We start from the raw sequence: 16,600 nt of genomic DNA, 5'->3' as shown, positions 1-16,600 counted from the left end.
TTAGCTAGAAACGCACTTAAAGAGTGTTAAAATGAAAATGTACGGAACGCTGTAACAACCAAATCGGTTGAGGTTGCAAACGCCGCTTTGGGATAACGTTGTGATACATCTGTGGACGAGTATGTAGTGTCGTCACTTTCCCTCTAAAAAAAAAAAAAAAAAAAAAAAAAAATCGAAGCTTTACTCTCGGCAGGCTAGGTGATGCCTGTCGTCTTTTTCGACTCCTGACGTCCGCAACTAACGGAATTCCTCGAGCACGGAAAAACCTTTAACAGTGACTTATAGTGTGAGACACTCCGTAGCTTACGCAAGTCTGCATCTACATCTACATCTACATCCATAGTCCGCAAGCCACCTGACGGTGTGTGGCGGAGGGTCCAATAAAGAGAATACGCCTTGGCTGCTCGCGGAAGATAACGCGCGACCACGACGCGTCTCCAGGGTAACGCAGAGCGCGATGTCCCAGTGCAAGTGGCAGGAGCTGGAGCACGCGGCCTACAGCTCAGTCACGTCGCACGTCGCTCTGCTGTCCATGGGCGCCGGCCAGCTGGCCGAGCGGTTCTAGGCTCTACAGTCTGGAGCCGCGCGACAGCTACGGTCGCAGGTTCGAATCCTGCCTCGGGCATGAATGTGTGTCATGTCCTTAGGTTAGTTAGGTTTAAGTAGTTCTAAGTCAAGGGGACTGATGACCTCAGAAGTAAAGTCCCATAGTGCTCAGAGCCATTTGAACCATTTTTTTTTGTCCATGTGTCTAGTCCGCTAAAAAACGAAGACATGTCGGACGACGAACTGAGGGACAGGTGGAGGACTGGCTGCTGCCGCAGACACAGGAATTCTGGGAACAAAGAATCCTCCGAGTCGTGAAACGGTGGGGCAGTTGTGTTCGGGCCTCTGGTGAATACCTTTGAAAAACTACTTCGAGCGTACCCACAGTTTCGTTTCGTACTTATCTTCTGAACTCTTCTCAGGTACATAGTAACGTAAAATGGTCTTCAAATTACTATGTCCTTATCATCGATCTCGAATCAGAAATGCGTACAGAGAGAAATGTATGTTTGACAGAATCACAAATTCTGTACTAAATGAGATACGTGAAATTGCGGTAAAAATAATTAATTTAAAGGTTCTTCTTATTGCACTACAGGCGTCCATTTTTGCTTCATATTAAGTATATTGTAGTGGATTGTATATTCAGAGAAACACAGTTTCTTCTACGTCACATTTTGGCAGTACATGTCTCCGACGTTTCCAAACTCTGCAGCGTACCTTTACAGACTAGCAACCCTGTTTGAAACGAAACAGAGGAAAAGGTCGCAGGTAGTCAGGAACTATGCTGAAGTCTGAAAAAGTACAGGAGAGGCAGCGTCAGATTGATGCTTCGAGGTGAGGAAGAAGGCGTGCTCACCTGTGTCTGATGGCACAGGACCACCTGGTGCAGACAGTCAGCTTCGAGCTGTCAGCAAGGATGAGACAAGAGTTGCCTCTGTATCGAAACGACGGCTGGACAGTTTTGGTACAGTAGCAGGTAGCAGCATCACCGCTAGTATTGACTCCACTGGTAGGGACAGAAACATAAAGGAGAGAAAAATTGGGAGCGAAACCACTTCTCTTTTTTGTCTGTTGTCTGTTTGTTTGTTTTCCACATAATAAGAACCGCACATCGTACAGTATTAGACTATCGTGTACTTTCATCGTGATCGAAGGTAGGAGTTTCCTGTTCTTATTCATAAGTTTCGAAAGTTGTTTATGAATAACAAAAAAAATGTTCAAATTGCTCTGAGCACTATGGTACTTAACATCTGAGGTCATCAGTCCCCTAGAACTTAGAACTACTTAAACCTAACTAACCTAAGGACATCACACACATTCATGCCCGAGGCAGGATTCGAAACTGCGACCGTAGCGGTCGCGCGGTTCCGGGCTCAACCGCCTGAAACCGCTCGCCCAAAGCGGCCGGCTATGAATGACAGAAACACGTTTTATGTAGCTCGATGAAGTATTCAAGTGACGTTTGATATGTTCTTGTTTTCAGTTTTTTATTCCTAATTTTATCTTCAAGGAAACTGCGCTTTCTAGCTCTATTTGATAAATCCAAATTTCTTTTTATTTTAATCTTCATTACAAAGCCCCTCTTTTTCACGTTACAAAACAACACTGTTGAAAAGAATTTAAATTAAATATCGACAATTTCAATTTTGCTATAAAATAGTGTTTATTTTGAAGAAACAGACCGGATAACTGTGTAGAAAACTAGGTTACGAGGCTGTTCATGCACTATGTGATCAAAAGTACCCGGACACCCCCAACAACATACGTCTTTCAGATTAGATGCATTGTACTGCCACCTACTGCCAGGTACTCCATATCAGCGACCTCAGTAGTCATTAGGCATTGTGAGTGAGCACATACGTCTGCACGACAGACTTCCACACTCTTAAACGTACTTACGTTCACTGTTTCCGAAGTGACACTGAAGTGGAAACGTGAAGAGACGCGTACAGCACAAAAGCGCACAGGCCGACCTCGTCTGGTGAGTGACAGACAACGCAGACAGTTGAAGAGGGTCATAATGCGTAATAGAAAGACATCTATCCAGACAGTCACACAGAAATTCCAAACTGCATAAGGATCCACTGCAACTACTATGACACATAGCCGGGAAGTGAGAAAACTTGAATTTCATGGTCGAGCGGCTGCTCACATGTCACAAATCCACGCCGGTAAATACCAAACGACGCCTCGCTTCGTGTAAGGAGCGTAAAAATTTGACGATTGAGCAGTGGAAAAACGTTGTGTAGAGTGACGATTCATGTGGAGTGGCGATCCGATGGCAGGGTGTGGGTATGCCGAATGCACGGTGGTCGGTATTGGCCAGCGTGTGTAGCGCCAACATTAAAATTCGGAGGCGGTGGTGTTATGGTGTGGTCGTGTTTTTTATGGAGGGGGCTTGCACCTCTTGTTGTTTTGCGTGGCACTATCACAGAACACGCCTACGTTGATGTTTTAAGCACCTTCTTGCTCTCCACTGCTGAAGAGCAATTCGGGGATGGAGATAGCATCTTTAAACACGATCGAGCGCCTGTTCATAATGCACGGTCTGTGGCGGAGTGGTTACACGACAAAAACATCCCTGTAATGAACTGGCCTGCACAGAGTCCTGACCTGAATCCTATACAATACGTTTGGGATGTTTTGAAACGCCGACTTCGTGCGAAAACTCACTGACCGACATCGATACCTCTCCTCAGTGCAGCGTTCCGGGAAGAATGGGTTGCCATTCCCCAAGAAACTTTCCAGTACCTGATTGAACGTATGCCTGCGAGAGTGGAATCTGTCATCAAGGCTACGGTTGGGCCAACAGCATATCGAATTACAGATGGAGGGCGCAACGAATTTATAAGTCATTTTCAGCCAGGTGTCCGCATACTTTTGATCACATAGTGCATGTTGTTGTTGTTGTCTTCAGTCCTGAGACTGGTTTGATGCAGCTCTCCATGCTACTCTATCCTGTGCAAGCTGCTTCATCTCCCAGTACCTACTGCAACCTACATCCTTCTGAATCTGCTTAGTGTACTCATCTCTCGGTCTCCCTCTACGATTTTTACCCTCCACGCTGCCCTCCAATGCTAAATTTGTGATCCCTTGATGCCTCAAAACATGTCCTACCAACCGATCCCTTCTTCTAGTCAAGTTGTGCCACAAACTTCTCTTCTCCCCAATCCTATTCAATACCTCCTCATTAGTTACGTGATCTATCCACCTTATCTTCAGTATTCTTCTGTAGCACCACATTTCGAAAGCTTCTATTCTCTTCTTGTCCAAACTAGTTATCGTCCATGTTTCACTTCCATACATGGCTACACTCCAAACAAATACTTTCAGAAACGACTTCCTGATACATAAATCTATATTCGATGTTAACAAATTTCTCTTCTTCAGAAACGCTTTCCTTGCCATTGCCAGTCTACATTTTATATCCTCTCTACTTCGACCATCATCAGTTATTTTACTTCCTAAATAGCAAAACTCCTTTACTACTTGAAGTGTCTCATTTCCTAATCTAATTCCCTCAGCATCACCCGATTTAATTTGACTACATTCCATTATCCTCGTTTTGCTTTTGTTAATGTTCATCTTATATCCTCCTTTCAAGATACTGTCCATTCCGTTCAACTGCTCTTCCAAATCCTTTGCCGTCTCTGACAAAATTACAATGTCATCGGCGAACCTCAAAGTTTTTACTTCGTCTCCATGAATTTTAATACCTACTCCAAATTTTTCTTTTGTTTCCTTTACTGCTTGCTCAATATACAGATTGAATAACATCGGGGAGAGGCTACAACCCTGTCTCACTCCTTTCCCAACCACTGCTTCCCTTTCATGCCCCTCGACTCTTATTACTGCCATCTGGTTTCTGTACAAATTATAAATAGCCTTTCGCTCCCTGTATTTTACCCCTGCCACCTTTAGAATTTGAAAAAGAGTATTCCAGTCAACATTGTCAAAAGCTTTCTCTAAGTCTACAAATGCTAGAAACGTAGGTTTGCCTTTTCTTAATCTTTCTTCTAAGATAAGTCGTAAGGTCAGTATTGCCTCACGTGTTCCAACATTTCGACGGAATCCAAACTGATCCTCCCCGAGGTCTGCATCTACCAGTTTTTCCATTCGTCTGTAAAGAATTCGCGTTAGTATTTTGCAGAGTGCATATCCCGTCATAAATGTCACAGTTCGTAGTAACTGACGGAAAGTCTTCGAGTAAAGCAGAAGTAATGTCTGGCGTTCCCCATGGAAGTGTTGTACGCCCCCTGCTTTTTCTGATCCACACAAACGATTTAGAAGACGACCTGAACAGCCCTCTTAGATTATTAGTAGATGACGCTATCGTTTATCTTGTTATAAAGTTATCAGAGGATCAAGACCATCTGGAAAGTCACTCAGACAAGGCATCTGTATGGTGTGAACAGGGCCATTTTGCTCTAAATAATGAAACCTTTATAGTCACCGACAAGGATACTAAAAGGAATCCGCTAAATTTCGGTTACACGATAAGTCTCACAAATGTAAAAGCTTTGATTTCAATCAAATACTTAGGGATTACAGTTACGAATAACTTAAACTGCAGCGACCACGTAGATAACTTTGTAGAAAAGTAAACCAGAGACTGTGGTTTATTGGCAAAACACGTAGAAAATGTAAAAGCTCTACTAAAGAGGTTCTCTTCTGGAATATTTTTTTTTTAATTTTTTATTCTTAACTATGTTCATCATACAACAAACCCACCTCCTAAATGATTAGTGGGTCCTACAGCTTACTAAGATTTCACATGCTGCTTGATTTACAGTAGCGCTCCTTAGTCTTAATGGGCAAGCTGACTACGTAATTGCTCTAGGGGAAACTGCAAGCTATTCCTCTTATCTTCTGTACCAGAAACTACTGCAGCGTTACAGATGTGCCAGAACAAGTATAAACCTACTCTTGTAGCCACGCCCACCGAACTAAGCCCAGTGGCCGTGCGCCTCGCACTCGGCTGGCCCTAGGCTTGCTGTACTGTCGCGGCAGGGTCCTGAAATGCTAGTTTCACAAAACTTTATTTACTAAAACTACGCCTATGAATAACTGTCCTAACCTAGTGCAGAATCGTTTGGTGTGAGACGCACCTGCCTCCTAGTCCGCGACGTGGGGGATTCCGGCCGTAACGGCGTTCGGCCAGTGCACGAAGCGGCAGAATAGTGTGGGTGCGTGATTTCTTATTTTGCTAATCTTATACTTTCATTGATTGTCCTTCAGGCTTGGTGGAAAACTCGTTCGCCAAGCTGTTAAGAATCTCAAAAGTATTTTGCTGTCTCAGTAGGTAATAGCCGGGTAGTGTACATGTCCTGAGAGAGAGTGCAAAAGACCTCTGCTTGGTCGAAAATACGTGAGTTTCAGTGGCTCAGAGATACTTGATAAAAAGTGGGAAGTCCTGCGTCCCATCCCGTCATTCTTCCGAATCGCTTGCCTTAATTCCCTCCCGCGTCGCGTGATCGAGACTCGAACCCTCATGAATTCTGCCGTCTTTTAAGTTTTCCGCCTAATTACCCAATATTGCTGTGCGGTATGGGATACGATTACGGAAGACACCGAGAAAATTCAAGGAAGGGCAAATGGTTTTTTACCGTCGCTTAGCAGGGGAGGGAGTGCCCCGGATATGACACGTTAATTGGGGAGGTAACCATTAAAACAAAGGCAAAGCTCGTTGCGGCAGGGTCTTCTCAACTTTCTACTGATAGTAGGGAGGAATGACCACCATAACAAAATGAGATAAATGAGAGCTTGCACTGCAAGATTTACTAGTTCGTTTATACCACGCGCTGTTCGAGAGTGGAAAGGTTAAGAAATAGCTTGAAAGTGTTAGATGAACACACCGTCATTTGGCTGTGTTGTTCTTTATTTAATTATGACCCAGGTTTCGGCCTTTTATGCCATTTTCAAGTGCTTGTGTGTTAATGACGTAAACTCAAGAACTTGAAAGTTACATAAAAGGCCGAAACCTGGGTCGTAATTACATAAACAACAATACTATCAAACAGCGAAGTGTTCATCTAAAAATTATTGTATGACTGTTGAGCAGCAACAACAAAAACTGTTTAGCTTGAAAGTGTTCCTATGGACCCTCTGCCAGACACTTCATTGTGAACTGCAGACTAGGTATGTACATTTAGTAGATGTAGATCCTTACTCAGTTTCTAGGGTGTTCATCGCTCCCGATTTCTAGGGGAATCTAATAAGACTGATCGTATGTACAAAAGCAGCGACTGGAGTGAGATAACGACCGACAGGTATGCAACACACCAAATCCACAAGTAGCTCGGTTGCGATCTTAACTGACCAGGGGCGCTGTAAAAAGTACCGCAGTCTCCGCTGACTTACGATAGCCTACGGCAACTTGACAAGTGTACATGAGGCTGACTGAAGCGCCGCTCCGTGCCGGCAGGACCTGGTGAGCTCCGGCGGCGTGACGCTGGTGCTGGGGCAGACCGCGACGGCGCCGCGACACCCCCGCCAGCAGCTGGTCGACCTGGCCAGGTACATCCAGCTGGGCAACGGGCCGCTCTCCGCCACCGGCGTCCACCAGGTACCACTCGCTCGCTGCCTCGCTCCGTCTTCCTTCCACTTTCACTATCTAGTCTTCCTGCTGCTCCTTCATTCACCTTCCCTCTTCATCATCATCATCATCTCCTCCGTCGGTAGCATTCTACTCTACATGCTGCTCGCATTTCTCATCATTTCTGTTTTCCGTCAATTATTTCTGCTTTCAATGATACTAACTTTATCCCTTTGTGACGTTTCGATTCGATGTTTCTGATCTTCACCCATATGCTTCCACTTGGAAACTCTTAAATGTTGCACTTCTTCTTCTTCTTCTTCTCCTCCTCCTCCTCCTCGCGTATTTCGTCACTTAACTCTTTCTTAGGTTTATAACCAAGCGAGGAACTGCAACTCTAGCTACAGTGCTCCTATGCCCTCTTGACATCTACATTACAATGGCGCAGCGAGCATAAACCTCCTTCGAATCTGTTAAATTTGTTCTCATATTGCAGTACTTTAATTTACGTAATTTCTAGGTTACATCGATTCGCTAGTTTTTATGTTTGCGTATCTCATTTTCACATCGTGCAATAAAGATACAGACAGTTCATTAACATACTGTTTGTAAAATAAATAAATAAATAAATAAAGATCTGTGTACGTCCATAGTTATGTGTCACTGCATATGGTCTCGGTTTTATTTTGGAACCTGCGTCATTTAAAGCTTGGTTATTAAAGACTGGCCTGCAGAAGTACACATTAGGAACTTGTCTCTTATACTGTCCATCCTTAAGAGTGTCTGGTGGAACTTAATTACTCCTGTTTATATTTATTACTCTGTTGCCTGAGTAATATCATAAAATCTCTCGGTTGATGTACCAGCAGAAATCCTCTTAAATTCGTTTTGTCACTGAAAACCTAGATACTAAGTAGTCGAAATGGTAAAAGCTGTGAAAAATAGTTTATAACAACATCCCACAAAACAGTCTCCAAGATACAAAACATGATATGCTCGAAGTCATGAAGTACAAACGGCAGGAGTCCTTGTAAAATTCCGCCTTCAAAAACTTCAACTTCAAAACACGCACAGCTAAACAATAAAAAAAAGGAAAACACTGTACTATGCGGAAGGCGGATATTTTAAAAATCACACTTTATTTAGCTAGAATCCGACAGGCATAAGAAATGCTTACGTCTGATTAATTTTTTTATGCCACAGTTTCAATTACACCCTATTTTCGTTAAAACACACGGTCAGACCGTTTTTGTGCTACATGCATCCGCCCTCCAACAAATAAGATTTTTTGTTACTAGGAGCAATGTAATGCACGTGTATAACACACGTAACTGTTACACATGTGAATCAGTTTTCGCGTAGCAATATAAAATGAACCGCATTTTAGGCTACAAGAAGATGGCACAAATATAACAAAATGGTCATAGAATAATGGCAACACGGCCAGTTGATTTATTTGTTTGTAAATAAGCGTTCCACCAGACTCTTCCACGCTTAGTTCGTATGCCTAATAATGGAATAATTGAATACCGCGTGTTGTTCACATGAGGAATTTTATGGCATTACTTTTATGATATTCGACAATGCCGCGAAAGCTTTTGTCGGAGTTACAAATTTCCCTGACTGCTTACTAACTTTGTCATGAGAAGCACCTGATATCCATAGCGGGTTACTTTCTAATATACTGAAATTCAGATTTCTATATCTAATGTAATTTTCGCTCAGTATTTTATTTTTGCAATTGCTAATAAAATAAAACTCAATCCTATTTACAGAATTTACGACTGAAACACATGAACGCTTTTGACTGAGGATTTCAGTATCCCGATCAACCAGACAGTACACTTCAGCTGTCTCGCCTGTCCCGAGCACTCGTGGACGTACAGCCGGAGACTGTTGGCGTGCTAATTGATTACTAAGCTCTTTAGAATGGCCTAGGAGTCGAAATGGATTCTTACAACAAGTACTTTTTTATGCATCTGGAGCTAATATTTAATTCAGCTGCAGTAAGTTGTACGATGTCCTGATTTACTTTTAAGCGATACATTTTTACTTTGATTAGTATCAGAAAATATATCATGAGCTCTTCTAGCTTTGTTCATTTCTTTGCACCCACGTTGACTCTTGCATCTTCCAGATTTTTGGCATACCTGTACCTCACACTCATATAGACGGGCCAAACTCCAGGTATGACGAACAGGTCTTCAGCCGGTGTTGTGCTGAAAACTCCAGGGGAAGGGGAATAATATCAGTCAGATTCTCTATTTGGGTATAAGTGGTGCTGACGCTTCCGAAATAACATTGGATAAATTTTCTATTTGTGTGCACATGGTGTCAGTAGCAGTGGAATATTCGTGCTGCATATACGACTATTCAATAAGGTTGTTTCATCACGATACACATTTCGTTTCATTCCGCCAGTGACAGGTTTTTCTGGTCCATTTCTTACTTCCAGTATGGATGTGATGTCTGCATGGTTGCTTCACAGAATGAAAGGAAGAGGGGTGACAGTGAAACACAACAAGGCTGACACATTGGCCTGCTGGTCTACATTTACATCTTCATGGTCGCTCTGCATTTTAAAAGTAAGTGCCGTCAGAGTCTTCATCAAACCGCCTTCAAGCTTTTTTTTTTTTTTTTTACCGTTCCACTACTGAACAGTGCGCGGATAGTTGTGATTTCTCAAATGTTATTGCGATGATCATTTATGGCTATGTATGTTGGCGCCTAGAAAATATTTTCGTGCTCGGAGGAGAAAGCTGGTGACTGAAATTTGATGAGACGATCCTGCCGCCACGAAAAACGTCTCTGTTTCAATGACTGCCACACCAGTTTGTGTATTATACTCGTTGCACTCTCTCTCTTCTATCTATTTCATCTTTTTGGATGTCCTCCGCCATTGCTACGTTATGAGAATCACATACCACACAAGAATACTCCAGAAGAGCACGGACAAGCGCGGTACACTTGTCGAAGGGCCCCGTGGGCAGTCGCAGGGTGGAGGTGTCCCCCGCTTTCCGCCTCATCGCCCGCAGGCATTCTTCTCAGCTCATTAATGCAGTTCGCCGTAGTGGCGGAGCCGTTCTAGGCGCTACAGTCCGGAACCGCGCGACCGCTACGGTCGCAGGTTCGAATGCTGCCTCGGGCATGGATGTGTCTGATGTCCTTCGGTTACTTAGGTTTAAGTAGTTCTAAGTTCTAGGCGACTAATGACCTCAGAAGTTAAGTCCCATAATGTCCAGAGCCATTTGAATTTTTGATTACTGCACTTGTCTCTCTGTTCTCCTAACCGCGACTATTCTGTTGGCCTTGTCGTGACATCTTTCAAACTCAATAAGGTGTTGATAACTGCGTCTTTGTCGCCTATAAACATTCGTCGACTATCATGCACTCACCACAACCAACACTCGTACTGTGTAGACAAGTACTGAAAAGCGGTGTTTAGTCAAAATACACTTTCGTTTTATCCCGCCAATGGAAGGCTTTTACCGTCCATTTCTTGCTACATGCATGTTTCACTATAATTTGCCTCTTTAGGTTTGGCCCTGTACATAGAAAATGTAGGGACTGGGTGACAATCTGAGCAGTTCTCTTAGGTTTTTCGCAGATGATGCTGTAATTTACCGTCTAGTAAGGTCATCCGAAGACCAGTATCAGTTGCAAAGGGATTTAGAAAAGATTTCTGTATGGTGTGGCAGGTGGCAGTTGACGCTAAATAACGAAATGTTTCCAAAAGAAATCCGTTGGAATTCGTTTACTAGATAAATTATACAATTGTCAAGGCTGTCAATTCAAGTAAGTGGCTGTGTGAAAAATTACGAACAACTTCAGTTGGAAAGACAACATAGATAATATTGTGAGGAAGGCGAGCCAAAGGTTGCGTTTCATTGGCAGGACACTTAGAAGATGCAACAAGTCCACTAAAGAGACAGCTTACACTACACTCGTTCGTCCTCTGTTAGAATATTGCTGCGCAGTGTGGGATCCTTACCAGGTGGGATTGACGGAGGACATCGAAACGGTGCAAAACAAAAGGGAAGCTCGTTTTGTATTATCACTTAATAGGGGAGAGAGTGTTGCAGATATGATACGTGAGTTGGGATGGAAGTCATTAAAGCAAAGAAGTTTTTCGTCGCGGTGAGATCTGTTTAGGAAATTTCAGTCACCAACTTTCTCTTCCGAATGCGAAAATATTTTGTTGAGCCCAACCTACATAGGTAGGAATGATCATCAAAATAAAATAAGAGAAATGACAGGTCGAACAGAAAGGTTTAGGTGTTCGTTTTTCCCGCGCGCTGTTCGGGAGTGGAATGGTAGGGACATAGTAAGATTGTGGTTCGATGAACCCTCTGCCAAGCACTTAAATGTGAATTGCAGAGTAATCATGTAGATGTAGGTGTAGATGAAATAAAAACAGGACGACATATAAAGGGTGACAGTGATCTACTGGTAAATCAGTACTTCTTGAATAGCTCTTAACATTGACGGTGGGCAGCCGCAGGATGGAAGGAAAGGACGTAAAGGACTGTTCTGCCGGAGGCGCTCTTCTCAGCTGCCTACTGTTCTTGTGTCTCTGCTGGTCTCCTCGGTGGACTTATTGCCGCCGCCGTAAAGAGCCCTTCTGCGGCAGGTGACGGCGTTCGTGCGGTCGCAGTACGCGAAGCTGCCGCAGCACTACCCCGACATCCAGTTCCTGTTCGAGTCCGAGTTGGTGCCGGTGAACGGCTCGGCTGTCGCGCCGCAGACGGCGCCCGCGGCCGACGCGTCCTGCTTCAGCGCCACCATCGACAACGCGACGCGGGCCCTGGAGGCGCGGCTGCGCGCTGCCCCCAACGCCACAGCGGCCACCAGCGCCACAGACCCCTCGGACGCCACGCGGTGCCGCAGCAACGCCACGGCGCAGCCGCTGGCCTACTACAACCGCATCGTGCTGCGGCCGGCGGTGTTGCGGCCGCGCAGCCGCGGCATCGTCAGGATAAACACGACGGACCCGCTGCGGCCGCCGCAGGTCTTCCCCGGCTACTTCTCGGAGCGGCGCGACCTCTACGTGCTGATCGAGGCGCTGCTGGTGGGCGCGCGCCTGGCGCAGGCGCGCCCCTTGCGCGCCCTGGGCATCACGCTCGACACCGCGCCGCTGCCGCGCTGCCGCGGCTTTCCGTTCGGCTCGTTCGCCTACTGGCAGTGCGTGGCGCTGCAGTACACGAAGACAATGCACCACCCGGCGGGCACCTGCAAGATGGGCGCCGCCTCCGACCCCAACGCCGTCGTGGACGCCGAGCTGCGCGTGCGCGGCGTCCGGGGCCTGCGCGTCGTCGACGCCTCCGTCATGCCCTTCGTCGTCAGCGCCGCCTCCAGCGCGCCCGTCATCATGATCGCCGAGAAGGCGGCCGACATGATCAAGCGGCGCTGGCTGTGGCTCCACAACTCGACGCTCGTCGCCAACGCGACGGCGGACGCGCCCGCGATGCCCGAGAGGGTGCCGCCCGAGAGCGCCACCCGCAGGCCCGCGAGCAGCGGCGGCGCGGGGCCCGGCCTGCTGGCTGGGGGGACTCCAGTGCCTTCGCGTGGCAACAAAACTGCCGGCCACAAGGACACTTCCAAAACTCAAGTCAAGGGATCTACAATGTGGTGGCCTTTCTCCAACATACCTTGGCAGAAACTGAAAATATGGTGAAGCTTCGTCGTTCTCGCACCACTGATGTATTTCTTGCCAAGAAAACTATAACCGAATCACCGTATTACATACAGACAACACGTTACGTATCAATGCGCTTGGATCCATGCTGTCCGAACGGAACCAATTTCCGCAGATCACCTCAACAACAAGTTGTACGAAACGGCTGTACCTGACAGAGGAATTTCGCTGCGCACGTACACGTACAGTCGGTGCAATCCAATCCACGGTGGGTGACTCCACATTCAGTGGTAGTACAGGTGACTACTACAGCGAAAATGCCTACGTCCGTGCGCCTTGTAATTAGTCTGATTATGTCTTTGTGGACTCTGTGAAGCAATATTTGGATAATAATGTTCACACATTCCATCTAGAAAAAAAGATCCCGGAATTTATAATTAATGCCTTTGTGAGGAACTAGACGTCTATCACAACTCTCTGCTACTTCACATTTTGTACCATCTCCCTTACACTCTCCAAGGTTCTCATTCGTTCTATTGGCTGACGTTGTAGAAGATTTATTTCTCATTTTAGTACATATAATTCAGATTCCACACATCTGAACAATATTCACAGCATACACCATGCAAGTGTTTTATACTCAATCTCGGTAGTTAGATTTACCTTCAACTGCGCCTACGTGTTTGATCTTCATAAACGCAAACATTTCTAACTCCTGAGTTTTTAGAGTAATTTACTTCAGTTGTGCCTTGTTGTTGTCGTTGTTGTTGTGGTTGTTATCATTTTCAGTTCGAAGAATTGTTTTATGCAGTCCTCCATGCTACTCTGTCTATGAGCTCTGGCTCATCATCTTCGAATAAATGCTGCAACTTACACCCTTCTGAGTGTGCTTACTGTCTCTTGGTCTCCCTGTACGAATTTTCTCCCCAAACTCCCCTCCAATTCCAAGTTGGTATCCCTTGATGTCTCAGAATGTGTCCTACCAACCGATTCCTTCTTTTGCTCAAGTTGTGTTACAAATTTCTTTTCTCCTCTGTTCTCCACAGTACCTCCTGATTAGTTGCGTGATCAACCCATCGAGTCTTCAAAATTCTTCTGTAGCACCACATTTCAGAGACTTCTGTTATTTTTTCGCCTAAATAGTTAAATCGTCCACGTTTCACTTCCATACATGGCTACATCTCTAGACAAGTAGTTTAAAAAACGACTTCCTAATACTTACATCTGTATTCGATGTTAACAAATTTCTCTTCTTCAGAGATGCTTCTCTTGCCGTTTCCAGTGTGCATTCTATATCTTCTCTACTTCAGCCATGACCAGTTTTTTTCTGCCTAAATAGTAATACTCATCTACTATTTTAAAGTGCCTCATTTCCCAATTTAATTCCCTGTGCGTTACCTAGTTTAATTCGACTACATTTCTTTATCCTTGCTTTACTTTTATTGGTGTTATCTTGTGTCGTTTGAAGACAATGTTCCTTTCAACTGCTCCCCCAAGTCCTCTACTGTCTCCTACAGAATTACAATGTCATCGACAAACCTCAAAGTTTTTATAGCTTTTCCCTTTTCCTACTCCAATTTTTTCTTTGGTTTCCTTTACTGCTTTTTCAATGTTCAGATTGAATATCATTGAGGACAGGCTATAGCCCTGTCTCACTCTCTTCTCAACCAGCGTTTCTTTTTCATGACCCTCGACTCTTATAACTGCCGTCTAGTTTCTGTACAAGTTGTAAATAGCCTTTCGCTCTCTGTATTTTATCCTTGCTACTTTCAGAATTTCAAGAGTATTCCAGTCAATGTTGTCGAAAGCTTTCTCTGAGGCTACAAATGCTATAAATGTAGATTTGCCTTACCTTAACCTTTATTCTAAGGTAAGTCGTAAGATCAAGTGTTTCCTCGCGTGTTCCTACATTTTTCCGGAATCCCCGGGGTCAACTTCTACCAGTTTTTCTATTCTTCTGTAAATAACTTTTGTTAGTATCTAGCAGCGATAACTTTTTACATTGACAGTTCCGTTATTCCCACATTTCATGGCATTATTACGTTCTTCTTGACGTCTGAGGGTATTTCGCCTGTTGTTGCCTATCAGTAGCATAGTCGAAGATTATTACATTTTGCATGCTAACTGAAGTCAGCATTACGAACTTTAGTAGAAAGGTCGCTATGGCAATAGCGAATAGCGTTTAAGCGGACCTCTAACCATAATAGATCCTCAACAGGCACGACGGTCAGGTTGGAACCAGGTCAGCAACGCAGCTGACTTCACTGTGCAATAGGATGTGGGACGAAGACCATGCGAATCAATAAGTCCTGCACCAGTGAGAGTCACAGTACAGTACGTTACATAAGCTGCCAAGAGAAAGAACAAGCGGATTCAAGGATTACTAGTAATTTTTGATGCAACCTGCATTACTTGTTCATATTGGCACTGCATTTACTGGTGGTAATGTGAGACATTCGAAGAGGCTAAGGCTGTGGAGCTTCTCTCGAAGAGTTATAATTTACTAGTGCATTCCTTTTTTTTTACTTTTAAGGTTTAAATTTTTTAACGCTGAAAAAATTATTTGAAATGCCATCGTGAACACCTTTCTTCACTCTGGTTTAAATACGTAGGATAAATGATTGTTTCTTCCCGCTTCTCCTACTGCCAATCACTAAACGAGTCCAGAGAGATCGTGTCCAACGGTTTGTATTCATTTCGAGGCGTTACATATTACTGTCTGCACTATTCTGTGGTTCCTAATACTGAGAAAAAGAAATACTGTGACGGATATAATTCAGAACGGAGCAAGACCACGCTAGTGTCTCATTGGTCTGGCCATTTCCACTGAGAAGTAAGGAAACAAATCAACAATGCCTTACGATATCAATCGGTTCCTAGGATATTTATCAAAACCTCCGTAATAGAGATGGTTCGGAGGAAACGAGGAGTAACAGCTTCACCGATCTCTGATTCTAACTGCAGGATACCAATTTTTGAGAGACCTCGTACGAATTGGATTTTCTGCTATTCAATCGATATCCCTACGGACTCAACCTTCTCAAATGTAAGATACAACTAAAGATAGATGCAGAAATTTGAATGACTACACTAAAAAAAGTGGATATCTCATTTGTCACCAAACTAATTTCCTACACAGAAGCATCTTTTTGAATCTGACAATAATCAGATAGCAAGGAAGTTTACATGATTGTACATTTTATCATCTGTAACATATGTGTTACTTCTGTTACATTCAGTTGTTATTTATTTACTGGTCAAACTGTTAATTTGTTACTTTTTACCACACAAAATAAAATTATCTATTGGTTTTGTTACTTTTTTGTGATTTCAACTTTGTACCCTTCGGTATATACTAGGGTACCGTACATGGTTCATTTATTATGGATTTAGTCCCACAACGCCTAATCTAGTTACAAAATTTGTCTCGTTCTTCACTTTGAAACCAGTACAGGAACAAGAACTCGAATTCTCACTACAGTGCAGCGCGAGCGTTACAAACTAGGCAGGTCGCAAATACTTTGCCTCTCAGCCAGTAAATACTGCAGATTTTACGCAGTAATCCCTGCTGCCTGCCGGCTACAGCGGCTGGATGCGTATTTGAACTCCTCTCGCCCGTAGTTGCCTTAATCCCCTCCACAATTCGCTTAGTGCTCGTTTAGACTTTTGTTTATCAGCACCACGGCATCTCCGAGACCAGTCCTCACAGCGGTGATCAGTGAGCTGTACCATCACGAAGAGCACAGCAGTGATAGTGATCGAGGAAATGGAAAGCATGAAGGAGGGCACGCTTACAGTACATCACCAATGAATAATGAAGTACGTCTCCTATAAATACACACAAGGAGCTGCGCGGAGGAAGCAGCGGATACGTTCTTCCG

General features: G+C 44.3%; 1 protein-coding gene across 1 annotated transcript in view; it reads left to right on the top strand.

Annotated features, from left to right (window-relative positions):
• Positions 1–16,036, top strand: part of LOC126285280 (glucose dehydrogenase [FAD, quinone]-like) — an 89,176-nt gene extending 73,140 nt beyond the window's left edge. Inside the window, exons 6-7 of the mRNA XM_049984569.1 lie at positions 6,974–7,114; positions 11,715–16,036. Of these exons, the coding sequence (XP_049840526.1) occupies positions 6,974–7,114; positions 11,715–12,758 (1,185 nt within the window). The 3' untranslated portion in view covers positions 12,759–16,036. The remainder of the gene's footprint in view (positions 1–6,973; positions 7,115–11,714) is intronic.
• The last annotated feature ends 564 nt before the right edge of the window (positions 16,037–16,600 follow it).

Source organism: Schistocerca gregaria, chromosome 8 (genome assembly GCF_023897955.1).
Source record: "Schistocerca gregaria isolate iqSchGreg1 chromosome 8, iqSchGreg1.2, whole genome shotgun sequence".
Classification (NCBI taxonomy): Eukaryota; Metazoa; Arthropoda; class Insecta; order Orthoptera; family Acrididae; genus Schistocerca; species Schistocerca gregaria.
Note: the sequence above shows the minus strand (reverse complement) of the source record. Positions and strands in the feature narration are given on the sequence as shown.